The sequence below is a fragment of the Cyprinodon variegatus genome, unplaced genomic scaffold, assembly GCF_000732505.1.
Source record: "Cyprinodon variegatus isolate N-32 unplaced genomic scaffold, C_variegatus-1.0 Scaffold134, whole genome shotgun sequence".
NCBI lineage: Eukaryota > Metazoa > Chordata > Actinopteri > Cyprinodontiformes > Cyprinodontidae > Cyprinodon > Cyprinodon variegatus.
In genome coordinates this window covers 477111-492845 of record NW_015150587.1, presented here as the reverse complement: position 1 = coordinate 492845, position 15735 = coordinate 477111, and the positions used below count along the sequence as shown (strand labels likewise).

Here is a 15735-nt window from a genome sequence, read left to right as displayed (position 1 = left end):
CTTGGGCTTTCATCGCTCAGGGTGACATTAATTCATTGCTTTTTGTTCTTATAACTGATAAACTAGCTGATTGTGTAACAGCCCTAGCTGCAAATATTTATGGTTATATTTTGCTTGTCTTTTGTGAAACATCGTTTTACAAGCATTTATCCAGCTTCATTTTTAATTGCCTTTAAAATTAAGGTCACCTCCTAAAGAAGTCGAAATAAAAGCTAGTTTTGGAAAGTTATGTAATTATTTTTATTCTGAGACTTACAAAAAAAAACAATTCATTGGTTTTTGTAAGAAAAGGAAAAAAAAGTTAGATTAATTTTTATAATTCTTATTCATATTTACAATGGACGTGGGTAACAAATCAATGCAGTTCTATTATAATTTAAAATGACACAGGAAGTAAGGAAAGTTGTACATAACCTCAAATACTGTGATAGAATTTACATTTTCTAGGACAAATTTGACATATAATGTTCCTTATCCTAATATGTTCGAGATTTTTAGAAGCTGTATTAGGAGATTATTTGTACATAGGTTCTACTCAGATAGTGGTTTTTAAAACTATAAATGTTAATTTGCAGAAAGGACTGATTAATGGATCTGATATTGTTCTTGATAAACTATTCTTTAAAAGCTGCATTTATCAAATATTAACAATGGTTTGATGATCTAAAACATCTCGGCCAGAAAAAAAAAAAAAGCCAAGATGGAGGAAATCTGTTAAGTAAGCAGATATCTTACTTAATTTCCCCCCAAAAAATGGTGCACAGATTTAGTCACATTACTTTAATAAAAAATCAGTTTATTAATGCAAAGCCATAATCTGCTGTCATAAGAAAATTAGATGATCTAATATGAAAATTAATTTTCTAATTGTATCTTTTCTAATAAATTTTAAAAAAATCATAAACTACTAATTTCTAAAGCCAGATATTAATTCTTACAATGTTATTTTCTAATATTTAATCAGATTGACCAGAAGACCTCATTAAAAGCAGCATGTAAATTTAAGCAACCATAAGTAACATGTCTAATATAGGATAATTAGAACATTAAAAGCTTGTGATTATAGTGTACCTTTAAAAGGGGGTTCCTCTATAGAAACTAACCATACAGGTAGACAGTGATTTTTAGCTTTCATTAAAGAAAAAAATAGTTCCCTGGCTTGGTCCTTGCCTTTGAGTGACCTTTTATTGAGCTTTCATCTTCTTTCCATGTAGTTGTAGACGGCCTTGTCAAAAACTGCCAAGAAGAAATCTGCATCCTCCTTTGTGATGCACATGGGGGGTTTGATGCGGAAGATCTTCAGCAAAACAATAAATCAATCAGTAAATACAACTTATTAGAAAACTGTGAAGGTACACAGACAGATTACTAATGCAGGGATATTGACTATAGTTATCATTCATCTAGTTACTTAGAAAAAAGAGAAAGCTGTTCTTCTGTTTCACTATACAGAATATATATTCATCTCGTCTTCCTGTTTTAAGTTTATTTGCCACCTTTTTCTTGATGTCACAATTCAGTTTCTGGTTTGTTATCGTCATAGTTTAATCTATTTACATTTTGTGCTTCAAGTTTGTAACATTATAATCAGACATATGTTAGGATCCTTTAGTGTTTAGGTTTCTATCTTTTTTACTTTTGGGTCATTATTATTTAAGAGGCCTTGATTTATTCTGTTCACTTTATTCGGTTCACTGTGTTGAATATTGCTAGAAAGATTTTGCCATATTAGTTTCTTTGTGCTCAGTTTCTATCTTTATGATGCACTCTCTTATTTCACATAAATGGGTCGAGGAATTTCCATGCTATCCCTATGTAAAGGTGCGTTAAGGGATGGATTAGTTGTTGGCGATGCAACAGATAAGAGTTAAGCAAACTGCCAGTGAGTGGACATAAAATCATATTTCGCTGAAGTTCAAACCTCAGAACATTCTTTCAGTTTCCCTCTCGTTAACCAATCAGGGACTGGAAGTGGTTGTGATTTAAGGTGAACAAACGCAGCAGAGGCAAAGCTTTTTTTCAGTCAAATATAACTGGAGGTTGATCCTTTCCCTGCTGCAGTACATTGGCTCCTGATAATTAGTCCTGGACAGATGGTAGTACAGCTACTAGTTTCTTTGGGTCACTTTTGCACCTTTCCTCCGGATGCCTATTTGCTCCCTTTCATAGCCATTCCTATCCCTCTAAAGAACTCACCTGCATTCAATGTCATTGTCCACTTTCCCTTCAGTATATCACCTCACAGCTTTTCTTTGTTCTTGCTGCTTACTTCTGTTACATATCCTGTGCTTCATGCCAGATTCTTCCACCAAGATCCCTAAAACTTCTCCTTATGGCTAATTTTTAATCAACTCTGTTGTTACCAGTCAGTCTCTGTGCTTAGGTCTCTTACTAACCTCAAACATGACAACATACAAGAGAGATTAAGTGTTTCACTTTGGATAAAAACAAAGTGCCCATATGAAATCTCTTCTGGTTATTTTTTGTTTGCCAGCTCCCTGTGTATTCATTCTGTTAATTGGTTCCAGCTTCACATGTTCCTAAACCCCCCAGGGGCTGCCATGCACTCTGCAATTTAACTCACCTGTGAAGCTCTCCAATAATCACCGTTCCTTTTTTGTTATTCATAGCTTGATTTTTACAACTGTTTCCATGGCTCCTGAATCCTCTGAGTTTAGCCCTCTGAGATGAATGGCACTTTTATTTATATAAAGGTGCAGCTATTGTGTTATTCCTTTTTTTTTTTTTTATCTTTAATACAGTGTTGACCTTTTTAACTAATTAATCTTGAACTACCTCCCTTACATCTTAAGACAAGAGACAAGAGAACAACTATATATAGAACACAAAAGATGCATTTTTATTTTGCAATGTTAAATTTCCTGTTTCATTATTCCTTGTGTGATATATTTGTATAATTACTTATTACAAGTGCATCTCAAAAAGTAGAACATTCTCATTTTTTCTGTCTCATTTGGAAGTTATGTTTCAGTAATTCTTTAATTTCAGCTTGGAATCTATTTGTGAACAAAGTTTTTTTTTTTTTTTTTTTTTGTGCCTTGTTCTGAACAGCAAAAGCAAATGAATGAAGAAATAACTCCCCCCGTCTCCTTTGATATTCTATTTTTATGAACATGCCACAATATCTGAGTTCAGTCATTGTTTTTTTCATTTGGTTTAACTGTATGAAGCTTGTCTGTCTTTAAAATTGGCTGTACTGCATGTGTCTTTTGTAGTTTAATGGCTTTTAGAAAGCTGCAGCAAAGTATATTTAAAACGACTTTTCAATTACCTGCCCAATATAAGGTCATATAAAAGCCGCACTCTGAATAGTAGCCGGAGAATATAACACTAAGTGGTTGACATCAGCAGAGGTACAAGAGTCAAGCAGAGGAAGAGGCAAAAATATTTAACATGATTTTACTAAATTGCTTTAAGGCCCATAATTCACAAAATGACTTAGGTTTATTTAAATTGATCCTTAAGCGAAGATTATCTTAGTCCTTAGCTTATATATGTTTTCACATTTATCCATTTCACATTTTGCTCTGTGGCTCTCAGCTTTGAGAAATACAACAAAGCGAATAATACCACATTTACACTGCAGCATCTTTATCTGAGTTTTATGCCACTTCCTATTGATGTGCCTGGATAGATAACTGATTTCACAGACTGTTATTGCCAATTAAAAGAAAATGAAATTCGAAATCAATTTGAGACAATTAAATTGTGTTACCTGTCCATAAACTCCTCCTTTGCCAATGAGGACTCCCATATCTTTAACATCCTCAAAGATCTCAGCCATATCCTCAGCAGGCAGTGGATCTTTGCTGGTCTGTAAATGAAGGAGCAGAGGTACTTTTGAAGACGTAATCCTCAAAACATCACATTGGCCTACAATTATTCATGCTAGTGGAAGAATTGGATTTAAAGTTCTCATTTAATTCTCTAACTGTAAGTTATAGAAATGTGTTTAAGGTCAGCACTGAGTACGGATTTGTGGCTGAAAATCTGTGATGGAACACAAGATTAGGATGATTTTAATAAGAATAACATGCAGAAAAACTAAAAAGACATCTTGAATTCCAACTAGGGGATAAAAGCGTGGACACAAATGGATCATACGAATTAGACTGAAATCTTAAGTACACCAATGCATTATAGCCGCCATGATGTCATGATCAGTTCCACTGGAAATTAAGGGAAAGAGCTGTGAAGCAAGGGCCATAGTTCCAGGAAACCTAGGGAAGGACTCCCAAAAAAATCAAATGAATGTCATTTAGTTTGAAAGGGAAATAAACTCAGGAATCTGTTTGCGCCTTTAGTAAAAAAAATTTTAAAACCAGAGCCTCTGATTCACTTCAGTTTGCAAAAGTTTGCCAAAACTATCTGACTGTTAGGACATCGCAGTCATTTCAAAGTGCTGGCGCTAAACTGTTTTAACCTAAAAACTTCTATCAGCAGCTTTATATACCATGAAGGCAGCTGATATTAAAGTGTTTCTCTTTTCTATGATAAAGAAGCATACCTACAGCTAGAAAACATGCACAAATACAAATGGCTAATGGTTAGGTGGGACGCAGCTGAACCCAGGATGTAGCATCCTGAGGTGCTTTTTGATAAAGCTTATAGTGAGAGTGGCTCATGTTATCCTGAGCTATCTCTATAGTTATGCTGCTATGGGCTTAGAGTGCTGAAGTACATAGGGACTCCTTTTTTCATTCTATCTCTATTCTCTCCCACTGTAGAATTTGTAAGATTAGTCTCTAACGTTATGCTCTCTCTTCTTTTTCTCATAGTAGCTTCATCTGGTCTGTTACTGTTTGGCTGTGACATCATCCTGAAGAGAAATATCAGCTGTGCTGCTGCCATCAACACCTGTGTTTATAGATGTTCTAAATCGGCCTGTTTTTCAGTGTAGTCCTGTTTCTCTGACTGTGACTGGCTGGATGTGCTCTCTTCATCCTCTGACATGGGAGCTGGCTCGGAGCTCGTCTGCCTGGCTGTGTGTTTCCTGGACGGGGCCGCCTATAGACCTGGTTTACACTTGCTTTTTTTTTCTCTGCTTCTTTCTGTATGTCTGCTTCTGTCTCCATGACGTCGTATCTCAACAGATGGCCGCTCACACTAAGTCTGGTTCTGCTGGAGGTTTATTCCTGTTAAAAGGGAGTTTTTCTTCTCCACTGTCGCTACAGGCATACTTAATGTTAGGGATTGCCTTTGAGTTAATAAGTCGATGCAATCAACTGGTTTTCCTTAAATACAAAAATTTGAATCAATTTAACTGTATGATCTTGATTAATTGTATAGTGCCATGAGATGACGTGTCGTGAATTGGCACTATATAAATAAACTAAATTGAATTGAATTAATAAGCACATGTAAGAAGAGGTGAGCGTCGTCACACACTCCGTACCTTGTCCTTGACCATTTCTACACCAATCTGCAGCCCTTTCCCACGAACATCGCCGACTATTTCATACTTGTCTCTGAGTTTTGCCAGCCCTGTCATGAGATAGGTGCCCACATGGAGACTGTTCTTCTGTGAGCCATCCTCCACAATGGTCTGTTAAAAAACAACCAAAAAAGCAATCAGGAAAGGTTGTGTGTTCCTGAGTGTTTAAAGTTCCCCTTTCTCAAGGCAACTTTGGCGAAAGCATCGGAAATTACTCACATCAAGCACTGCCGAAGCAACAGCACAAGCCAGAGGACTTCCACCAAAGGTGTTAAAATGGAGTCCTTTAACAAAACAAGCAGCGATTTCTAAAAATGGAAAAAAAAGGAACATGAGTTAACAAGCTCACACCTTCAGCCTCAGCAGGTCCAAATAAATGTTTCAGGCACAAAGTGTTCAAAACATTATTCAAAAAAAGTGATTTTGTTTTGACGTTGATTCAAGTTTTTTTTTTGTTTTTTTTTTTGAGAAAGTTAGAGTGGGTCTTTAAGTATGCAAAAGTTTATCAAACAAGTACCATGGAAACTGACCCATTTTCAAGAAGAAACCTGTAACGTGTTTCCAAAAATAGGATGCAGTTGTTCAAAAGTGCAAAGCCGCTCTTGATGCTAATCAACACATAAGGGCAAATATATTAGAAGGTGGAGGGTGAAATCGATAAACCATGTAGCTGGGGGCCACGAGGGCTCATTTTTCAGCCCTGGTTTATTTATTTTTTAAAAGACATTGAAGCTGATAGGTTTCATAGGTAGTTTATAATGTTAAATTTTTTAACATTGTTTTTATTTACATTTCTATATGAACCATTTATAGAAGTATTCAACAGTAGGAAGACTAGCAACACTTATATAGTCCATGTCTGTATTGATCCCAACAATACATGGATATAAAACATTTGGTCTGATCATCTGGTCAGGAACAGAAGACTGCACAGTTAAACCAGCACAAAAAAGAAGACAAAAAAACAAGAGAAGGGCTCTCAGAGGCAAAATAGAAATCAATCACATTTCCACACATTATCATTTTTTCCATTTATTTATCAGGGTCAAACAATTCTAATATTTTATTTTATTTTAAAAGTTTTGCATGTTTAACAAAAAAAGAAAACGTCCAGACCTCAAATTTCTCATGCTTCACTTTCTCTACGTATGTTATGCTTGTCGAATCCAAAATGAAACATTTGGAGTATATTTCCAAAGAGTGCATCTATCCAAACATAATCCTTCTGGCTATATTTATGACCACTGAGGTATCATCCCGGGATAAATAAAAATATTTTTTTAGAAAAGATTTTTGATATTGTTTTAAACTCCTCCCTAAAAGCCCTGATTTCACAGTTTATCAGCATTGTTATAGTGTCCCATTCTTTTTAATGCATTTTGTCCACAGATCTAGAATATTTGGAATACATTTATTCAGTTTTACAGATGTACGTTCTAAAAGTCAATTTACACTATACTATTTCAATAACTGGATTGAGTATGAGCTTTCTTGAAAGTTAAATTCCCTAAATTATTTTTCATCCCATTTTTATTTACAGTGGAGTTCTTCAAATGATATATTGTTAGGTTTAGTCACGTACAAGCCTTAAGTATTTTTCAACCCTTTAAAGCCCAAAATTTTAAAGGTCCTATTTTACATTTCAAATTAAATCATAATAATAATGAGCCCATCAGAGCATGTTTTGGCAGTTTGAGAAGGAAAATTCCTCTAATATTAAGCAAACGTGTACCAATAATCTAATTCAGCCCTCTTCTAAACGAGTTTTTTTGGCTTTCCACACCCATCACCTCCCGAAGGATGCGCCCCCACATCCCGAAACAATTGACAACCAGTCAGAGTTTGGAATGCTGGCCGTTAGGAAGGTGGAAGGATAAGTTAGACTATGGCCGACCTTAAAGAAGCAGGTTTAACAAACTCAGATTGAAATCCTCAACTCTAAATGGATCTAGCCTGAAGTCGGGAACTTTGAGTTTTTGGTTTCACAATGGCTGCTATGAATTTGTTAAAATCCTGTGTTGTATAGTAACGAAGTAAAAATACTTCACTACTGTACTTACGTATATTTTGTAGTACTTTATACTTTCCAAGAGTACGGTAAAAATTTTTTGGAGAACTTTCACTTTTACTTTACTAAATTTACGAACTTAGTTGCCTACTTTTACTCCGATACATTTTCACTGTTTGGTTTAGTTACTAAGTTAAAAAAAAAAAAAAAACGAGAGAGAGGGTGAGAGAAACGCAAGTGTTTTGACCCCACCTACTGACCACAAAGTCGGGTCTTGCCTGGGCTTGTTCATCAACACCAATAGGATATGCCTGTTTCGCAAAGCCAGTCTAAATTTATCCTACACTTGGTTTTTTTATATTATTTTAAGTGAATTTAACCTTCAAAGTTTACCAAAATTTAAAAAAAAATGTCATTCAAACTGCACTTTTTGCTTATACTTTTCACTACATTACTTGAGTAAATCTATTTTTACAGTAATTCTTATACTTAAGTACAAGTCATTTCAGATACTTTAAGACTTTTACTCAAGTAAGATTTCAGTCAGTGACTTGGACTTTTACCAAAGTCATATTTTGGAGAGGTACTTATACTTTTACTTGACTCTGAGATTTCAGTACTTTATATAACACTGGTTAAATGAACTCTGAGTTTAAAAGCCATTATCACGGAGCGCCGTTTGACAAGTCACCATGACAACAAGCAACAGGAAGTGCCAATTTCACCCCACTGGAACTAGAGATTTTAATGCAAAAATAATATAAAAAAAGATTGCTGATTTGTATGAAGTGGGTTATGGCAGACTGTTTTAACATTTATTAAAAGCTCTTTCCTCTCTGTTGTTCCATTTGTAGATCACTTAAATAAGATGGTCAAAATCCCATCCCTAGACCTAATTGTAACAATAGAGGTTCTAAATTACATTTTGTACAGAGTTTGTAGCTCCAATTGTCTCTTGCCTGCATACCAACTTCAAATGATTATTAAAACCCAAGATTACTGAGTCCATAAACTGCTGCAGCTATGTCGACTGTAATATTTAGGGATCCATCTAGCAGAGTTTAAACAGTTATTGCTTTGAGCATTAGTGGAAAAATAAAAAGCAGATGTACAATTCACAGCCTCAGAAGCCAAACAACTGTATGATGTTAAAGAAAATGAAGCTAATTTAGATTACCCTTTGCTGTTTATCCCACCTGATGTTGTAACAACAGCTCCCATAGGGAATCCATTACCGATGCCCTTTGCCATTGTAACAATGTCAGGGATGACATCATGTCCTTGAAAACCCCAGAAGTGGCTTCCAGTTCGCGCAAATCCGGTTTGAACCTGCCGGGTCCAGTAGAAGACAATAAGGTTAACCATCAACACCTGTGTTGTGTTCATTGGTCATCAGTCCAACCATGGAGTAATCCACATGCACATACAGATTTAAACCGTTTCCTTTTAATATTTTTCTTGAAAGACATAAAGAAGAATGACTCTACCTAAACAGTAATTTACTTTAACGTTTGCAGTAGACTACTACTTAAATTCTAGGTATTCCCCTTGAGATAATACAGAAGAGGCGTTATCAAATAAATACTCAAAGAGAACCGTTGATTCTGCAATACAAACATCATGTTAGCCAAAATGGAGCCTAGGCGGAAGTTCAAATACATCCACCTGCGACACAGCCAATCAGCTTTGAACCACACCTCCAAGAAAGCCAATCAGCATCCAAAGTTCATCTTAAAAGGCCTCCGATCTGCACTGTCTGCTCCTGTGTGCAGGCGGTGGATGCACTGTGTGACTTTATTCTGATGACACCGTTTCAACCCACCTCCAGCCCCTCCTCCACCATCGTAGCTAAAGCTTCATCAGAGGGTCATTCCTCCCGGACTCTTACTGCATTCCGTGTCTCATTTCAACTGGTCTGGCAGAAGACCGCCATGTTGAGCCTGGTTCTTCCAGAGGTTTCTTCCCACCGGAGAGTTTTTCCTCTCCACCGTCACTTCATGATTGCTCATCATTCACTCATCACTTCCATCTTCCAGGTCCCTGAGTGAAGCTCTAGTATCAGCTCACGCAGTCCACTGGATCTCCCCATAAAGCTCAGCATACCATCTCGCTAACCAGCAGTCTACAGACTGACCAACTTCATCTATCTCCACTCCACTACCAGGTTCAGGCCTGGGGGGAAACGGCCCTACTCTTTACTCCTGTGCATGCATATCTTTTAAAATTAAACGCTATGTTTCCTGCTGAGGTCTGAGCATCAAAAACAAAGTAATTGTATCAATACATTTCTCCTAATTGTCCTTTCTCTTTGTGTATTTCAGATTGAACTAAAGTTAGCACTGGCGTGTGAAAATCCACAAGTTAGGGTTGGAAACCGACAGTGTCCCAGCTGTAGCAAAAATATTACCACTATCCACAACAATACAGCATTTTGACGAAAGATAACCAAAGTAATTGCAGCAATTCTTCAAAGCACAGAGGGTCAAAGTTCCTCCAGTGAAAAATTCATTGCCAGGTATTAAAAAACAGCTGATGGGAGCTACAGTATTGCTGCCCAGGGAGGCAAAGCTCATCATTAAATTATCAGGTTAGTTTGGATGTTTTTTTTTGTTTGTTTTTTTTTTTACTATTTCTTTTCCTAATTTAAAGCCTTTTTTGTTTTTGCTCAGGTTCACGGCAAAGTTTTTTTATTTGAACTATTATTTTTTCACCCAAATGTATATAAAATATTTTCAGAAATATACTAACTATCTTCATTGCTTGTAATGGTATTAACCTTTATACAAGACAGCCATAAAAATAAACCATCAGACCTCATCAGCAATGCAGAGCCCTCCTCTCTCTCTTATAAGTTTGTAAGCTTCTTTAAGGTAGTTTTTCGGGTACTGAACAGCTCCTCCGACTCCCTAAATAAAGCAGACATATCAGTGAAAACATAGAACACAGTGTTAAAAGACCATAAGAAGTACTCTGGAAATTTCTTTAGCTGGCTAAATACACTCGCTTCCCATATATGTTCATTTAGCAATGCATTAAGTATTTATACTTAATGGTAAAATAAAAATTGAAACGTACCCCATTATATGGGTTACATTTCAAACATAACTGCATAATTACTTGCAAAATAATAAAAAAAAACACCTGAATAGGCTCTGCAAAGAAAGCAGCAATTCTAGCTGGGACGCTTGTAGCTAATGTCTCTTTCAGTTGTCCAATGTACTGCTCATTCGCCACACACTGACCTGTAGTACAAAAACATAGACAAATTCTGACCAATGCAGAGCATTTAACAAAGGGGGTAGGGAAAAATGATGTTCTCCCTCTCTCCAAAGTGATTTTGAGTTTTAGTTCTAAAGAACAGATTTTTTTTTTTTTAAAATTTTTTTTTTTCTTTGACTTGCCTACAGCTGAGTCTTAAAACATTTTAGATGACTGCAGTCGGAGCAAACCTTACAAAAAGGCAAACATGTCACAGTGGTTAAACATACAAAAAAAGTCAATGATCGACAGGACGACGCTGAACTTTATTCTGCTCTTCCTGTGTTTATTCTGGTTTCCTCACTTTTTATTACAGGCTTGATTTGCCTCACTTTTATGGATTTAAATATAACAAATCTATTTGATTTTTCACTTAGACAAATAAAAACCTGGAACACTAAGAGACAACAATAATACAGCATAATAATATAAGGGCAATTTCTTTGTTAAGCAAACACTCCAGCACTCAAACGTCATTCATTTCCTAGCAAAGCATGGCTCCCTGACATGCTGCTATGATTTACATAAGTTGTTAATGAGAACTGAGCCTGATCTGTGTACCTGGAGGACAGCTACACTCTCTTGTAGTCTGTACAGGTGAGTCCCTGCAGTGGCTTCCTCCCCATGGCCCTCTGAACACATCCGGACACATGGTCTGTTTCATTGGTGGAAAACAACAAAGCTGGGTTAAGGAGGCACAGACAGGGATTCACATAAAGCAGCAGAAAATGTTATAAAACTATGGAAACTGGCATATAACTCTGCTGAAACCATTTTAAACTTTTGCAATAAACAGCATTACATATGAAACACTATATTAAAGTAATTCTATTCAAAAAGTTACTTTCATTACCCATAAAGGCATACATTTAAAGTATGCATTCATATTAGCAGTCTTTCACATGATCATATCGGCCAAAATATTGTCATTTTAATTTAATTTAAAGATGCTTTAAAGTCTTATGCTGTCATACTAAAATCATATCTGACATGCTGAATCTAAAATCTGATTTTTTTTTCAGTCTAATTTAACTTTCTAAGTAACTGAATATGGGGTTACTATTTGGTTTGAGCCGTTAATAAGAAAAATAAATGAAAAAGTATTTTCCCCATTACAGATTTTTTATTGCTGTTTTGTTGCCATTAAATGTTTCAAACTGAAAAGAATCTAAGCATCAGATAGGTAACCTAAAAGTTGCAAATTTGAAATTAGGATTTTATTAATAAAATGAAGTACCGGTAGCTATTTTAATCCACCTGGTCCTATCTGAAAGGGAAATCTCTTACATTCAGTACCAACAACATGGCATGATAACTCATCAGAGAAAATCAAAAGCACTGAGATCCTCACTTTCCTGGCTCAGTTAAGGTTAGTGTTCATGACTTAACAAGTACCAAGAAACGAGGCAAAAATTGCATCCTTTGGAGACTTTTAAATGCAAAAGTCTGTCATGTACAACCATAAAGGTGTATCTGATATTTGGCAAAGAAAACAAAAAAAAAGTTGATCCCCTAGGACATAGAGGAAATATTGGAAAGGGGTGCTTTCCTTTAACATGGCATAAGCAAACATTTCACAAAACAATAATAGTTCAACTTTATTGATCTCACATTGGAGAAATTAATTCTGCATTTAACCCATCCCCTTGGGGTGAAGTGGGCTGCCATCGTGGAGTGGCAGTCTGTGGGAGTGGGGCTGGAACCCAGAACCTCAGGATTCCAAGCTCTATGCCCTAATCACTAGGCCCCCAGACCCCCAAAACAAACCTGTTGTTTTCTATTAAATGTGGGTTGATGGTCTGGACCATTTTGTTGCCGTAAAACATGAACATGGTTTAATTCATGGCACTAAGAATTATGTTTTCTTCTGGAGAATATCAATCATTTCTTGATCTCTGGCTCACTTGATTTGAATATGCAGCAGGGCAAGAAACTAAAGTAGTCAACAGGAGGTCCAGCCAAGAATGGCTAAAAAAAACATGAAGAGTAGCCTAGGTGAAGTTGAGACTTTAATCGAAAAAGGATGCTTGGAAAATCCCTAAAATGTGTCCAATTTGGAATATTTTTGCAAAGAAGATTTGAAAAACAAAGGATGGGATATCGGATGGATGGATGGATGGATGGATGGATGGATGGATGGATGGATGGATGGATGGATGGATGGATGGATGGATATCATATAGAGTCTGATTCTCTTTAAGTAAGGACTCCTTTGAAAACTGCAAAGTCTAAAAGAAACCTGTATGGGGGCGAAAACATTTCCAACTGTACTCTATTCATCCGTGTATATTAAATGTATATGAATTTCACTTCTTGAATGTAATTGTTGAAATAAACAAGCTTTTCAGTGAATGGAAATGTTCCTGTTTATATCTGATACATAGATTAATTTAAATGACATCCTCTACCACATCAGCATGCTTCAATTATGCACTGATGTTCCACACTTTACCTCTATACAAGAATAGTAACTTGAAATGAGTCCATCTATCATCTCATATGAGTGGCTATGTTTATTTTTTTACAATAACACAAGATGTTCTTATTAAAACAAATGCATGTCTAATCAAAAAACAATGATTCTGTCTCACATTGCCACACGAGGGAGAGATCCATGCTATACGTACATTTGTACAACCTAGACTGCTGGGCACCGGGTATTTATAGGCTGCGTTGGACGTAAGCCCGATGGTCATTGATCCCCCACCATGATAAGATCCTCTGAAAGTTAAACAGAAACTGTAAACATTAAAGACATATTTATCTTAGAGAAAAATTTATGACAATTTCGCTTTGGTGGCGGACACTGAAGAAGTTTAATTTCAATCGTCTTACAGTCAGCTTTCTTTTAGTTGGTTAATTGGGTATTTCTAAAAAAAAAAAAAAAAAAAGCAGTCAGAACTCGTATAAAAAAGCAAAGTTGGACCTCAAAGTGATAATATCGAAGCTGCCAGTGTAGAGACGAGCAATCAACATCGCAAGATCATTGGCTTCAGTGCCGCTGTTTGTTAGAAAAACCACCTGTGTAGGGAAACAGATTTTAATTGCAGAATAAATTCACATACTCGCAAATAGTCTATAAAAATACACCACCGTACCTTCAGAGGATCAGGGAGGTAGGAGACAAGTTTTTCACAGTACTCATGGAGAGTAGGATAGGCATAAATATGAGTGGTATGCCAAAGTTTTCTCAGCTGTTTTTCTGCTGCAAGAGTTACTTTCCTGTGCACATATGGATATCAAAAAGCAAATATAAATATGCAAAATGGTTGGAAAAAGGGGCTGTAAACAACAACAAAAAAATCTGTCTCAGTGGGAAAAAAATGAAAAAAGGACCTTACGGGTGGCAGTGGCCCACGCTGACGGTGGCCACACCAGCAAATAGATCCAGATATCGGTTCCCATCCACATCCCACAGATACTGCATGTATCCCTGATGGATGAACACTGGTTTCTTATAGTAAGTAACTTTCATGGTCATTGGGTTGCAGATCTGTTTGCGGATCTCAATAATTTTTGCTTTTGACATTCCCTGGAGAGACACATGACAGAGTTAAACTTAAATAGTAATACAGCACAGTAGGCTTTATTTGAAGCTGCATTTTTCAAATTATAAAACGGAGGCGGCTGAAGTCTTTTTTTTACTATTACAAACTTTTGGATTGATAACTCTTATATTTATACAAAACAAAACAGCCCATTGGTTTTTGGTGTGTCTGCATAATTTGTCACTTACCTTGTATTCCTCTGGACTGAAATTGCAAGAGGGCATCTCTGGTATATCCGTAGGAGGGCATCTCAGTTCTGATTTCTGACATGATGCACCTGTGAAATCATTTTTATTTACAGAGTCAAGTTACAACAATCTTCAATGTTTATTGCTGGTGTTTTACATGATAGATCAACATAAATCAGGGAACATTTGTTAAACGGGGGGGGGGGGGGTGTGGGGGTCATTTCTTTTATCTTTTGCAAATGGAAATTTGAAATTATTCAGTTTCTTAAAAAGATTTTTAAAAGTTGTTTCAACCCTTCAATGAAGGGAGCCAACAAAGCTGACAATCTTTGTGGTGCACGTTTACCAGACCTACAGGACTGAACAAAAAATCAAGTATAGTCTTTTTTCTTTGCAAAATAGCTTAAGGTCACTCAGGTTGGATGGAAAGTAGGCTACTCTTGAATAGCAAATATCCAGTCCTGCCACAGATTGTACTTTCAAATTAGAGCTAGACATTGGGTCTTTTTGATATATAAATATACATAAAGGTAGATTCAAAAGTCACAGCAAGATACCAAGGTATAATGCCAAGTGAATTTTTTTTAAATAAATATTGTCACCAATTGTTTATACTGTGCGTTCTGACTTTCTGAATAACCAGATATATACAATTTGAGATATTATTATTTATATTATACTATTATGTTTGAAGATATAAAATTTGCAGAGAGAAAAACTCAAAAACTGTCTCTTCTGTTTCTTGTTTAAGAGTTTTGCTCTCTTAACGGCTGCTGCTTCTAAACTAGTTCGATCCAGATTCAGTCTCCATGGTAACTCACCGCTCGCCCAGTGGATTTTTGATGAAGAGGTCGCGCGGCTTGGCCGTCCCGTAAGAAATGCCGAGGAACGGCCACCTACATAAGATACAACTTTAAACATGTCGAACAGCCACCAAAGGATTCACCTTGTACAACATTCACCCTGTCCGGCATTTATACTTGTTTTCCTCTTCAAGGTGGGCGTACATTGGCGCTGCTTCGTCAATGGTCCTCTCCTCTTCCGACGTATTGAGAGGTGTGCGCCTGCAGGAGCTCACAACTAAAAGCACTTCCATGGGCCCCATTATTACTTGGCCAAAATCCTTAATGCACCTTTACCCGTAGTACAAGGAAAAAAGTAATAAATACCATGTTATTTTTATTTATTATCATAATAAATAAATAAAAATTTAACCCTTGAAAATTACTTGGCCATGTAGTTATTATTTTTGCTTACATTAAAATATCAAAAGATCTA

The 15735-nt window shown here is 36.3% G+C and overlaps 1 protein-coding gene across 1 annotated transcript; it reads right to left on the bottom strand.

The window, feature by feature from the left end:
• Positions 1–823: 823 nt before the first annotated feature.
• On the bottom strand, positions 824–15473 carry agxt2 (alanine--glyoxylate aminotransferase 2). The gene is made up of 14 exons (XM_015376349.1): positions 15279–15473; positions 14458–14546; positions 14063–14253; positions 13820–13943; positions 13648–13742; positions 13349–13442; positions 11283–11376; positions 10605–10705; positions 10277–10369; positions 8660–8792; positions 5675–5763; positions 5417–5566; positions 3737–3835; positions 824–1297 (listed from the first exon to the last, which is right to left on the bottom strand). The coding sequence occupies exons 1-14, from the start codon at positions 15376–15378 to the stop codon at positions 1196–1198; spliced, it is 1554 nt and encodes a 517-aa protein (XP_015231835.1). The 5' UTR covers positions 15379–15473; the 3' UTR covers positions 824–1195.
• Positions 15474–15735: the final 262 nt, after the last annotated feature.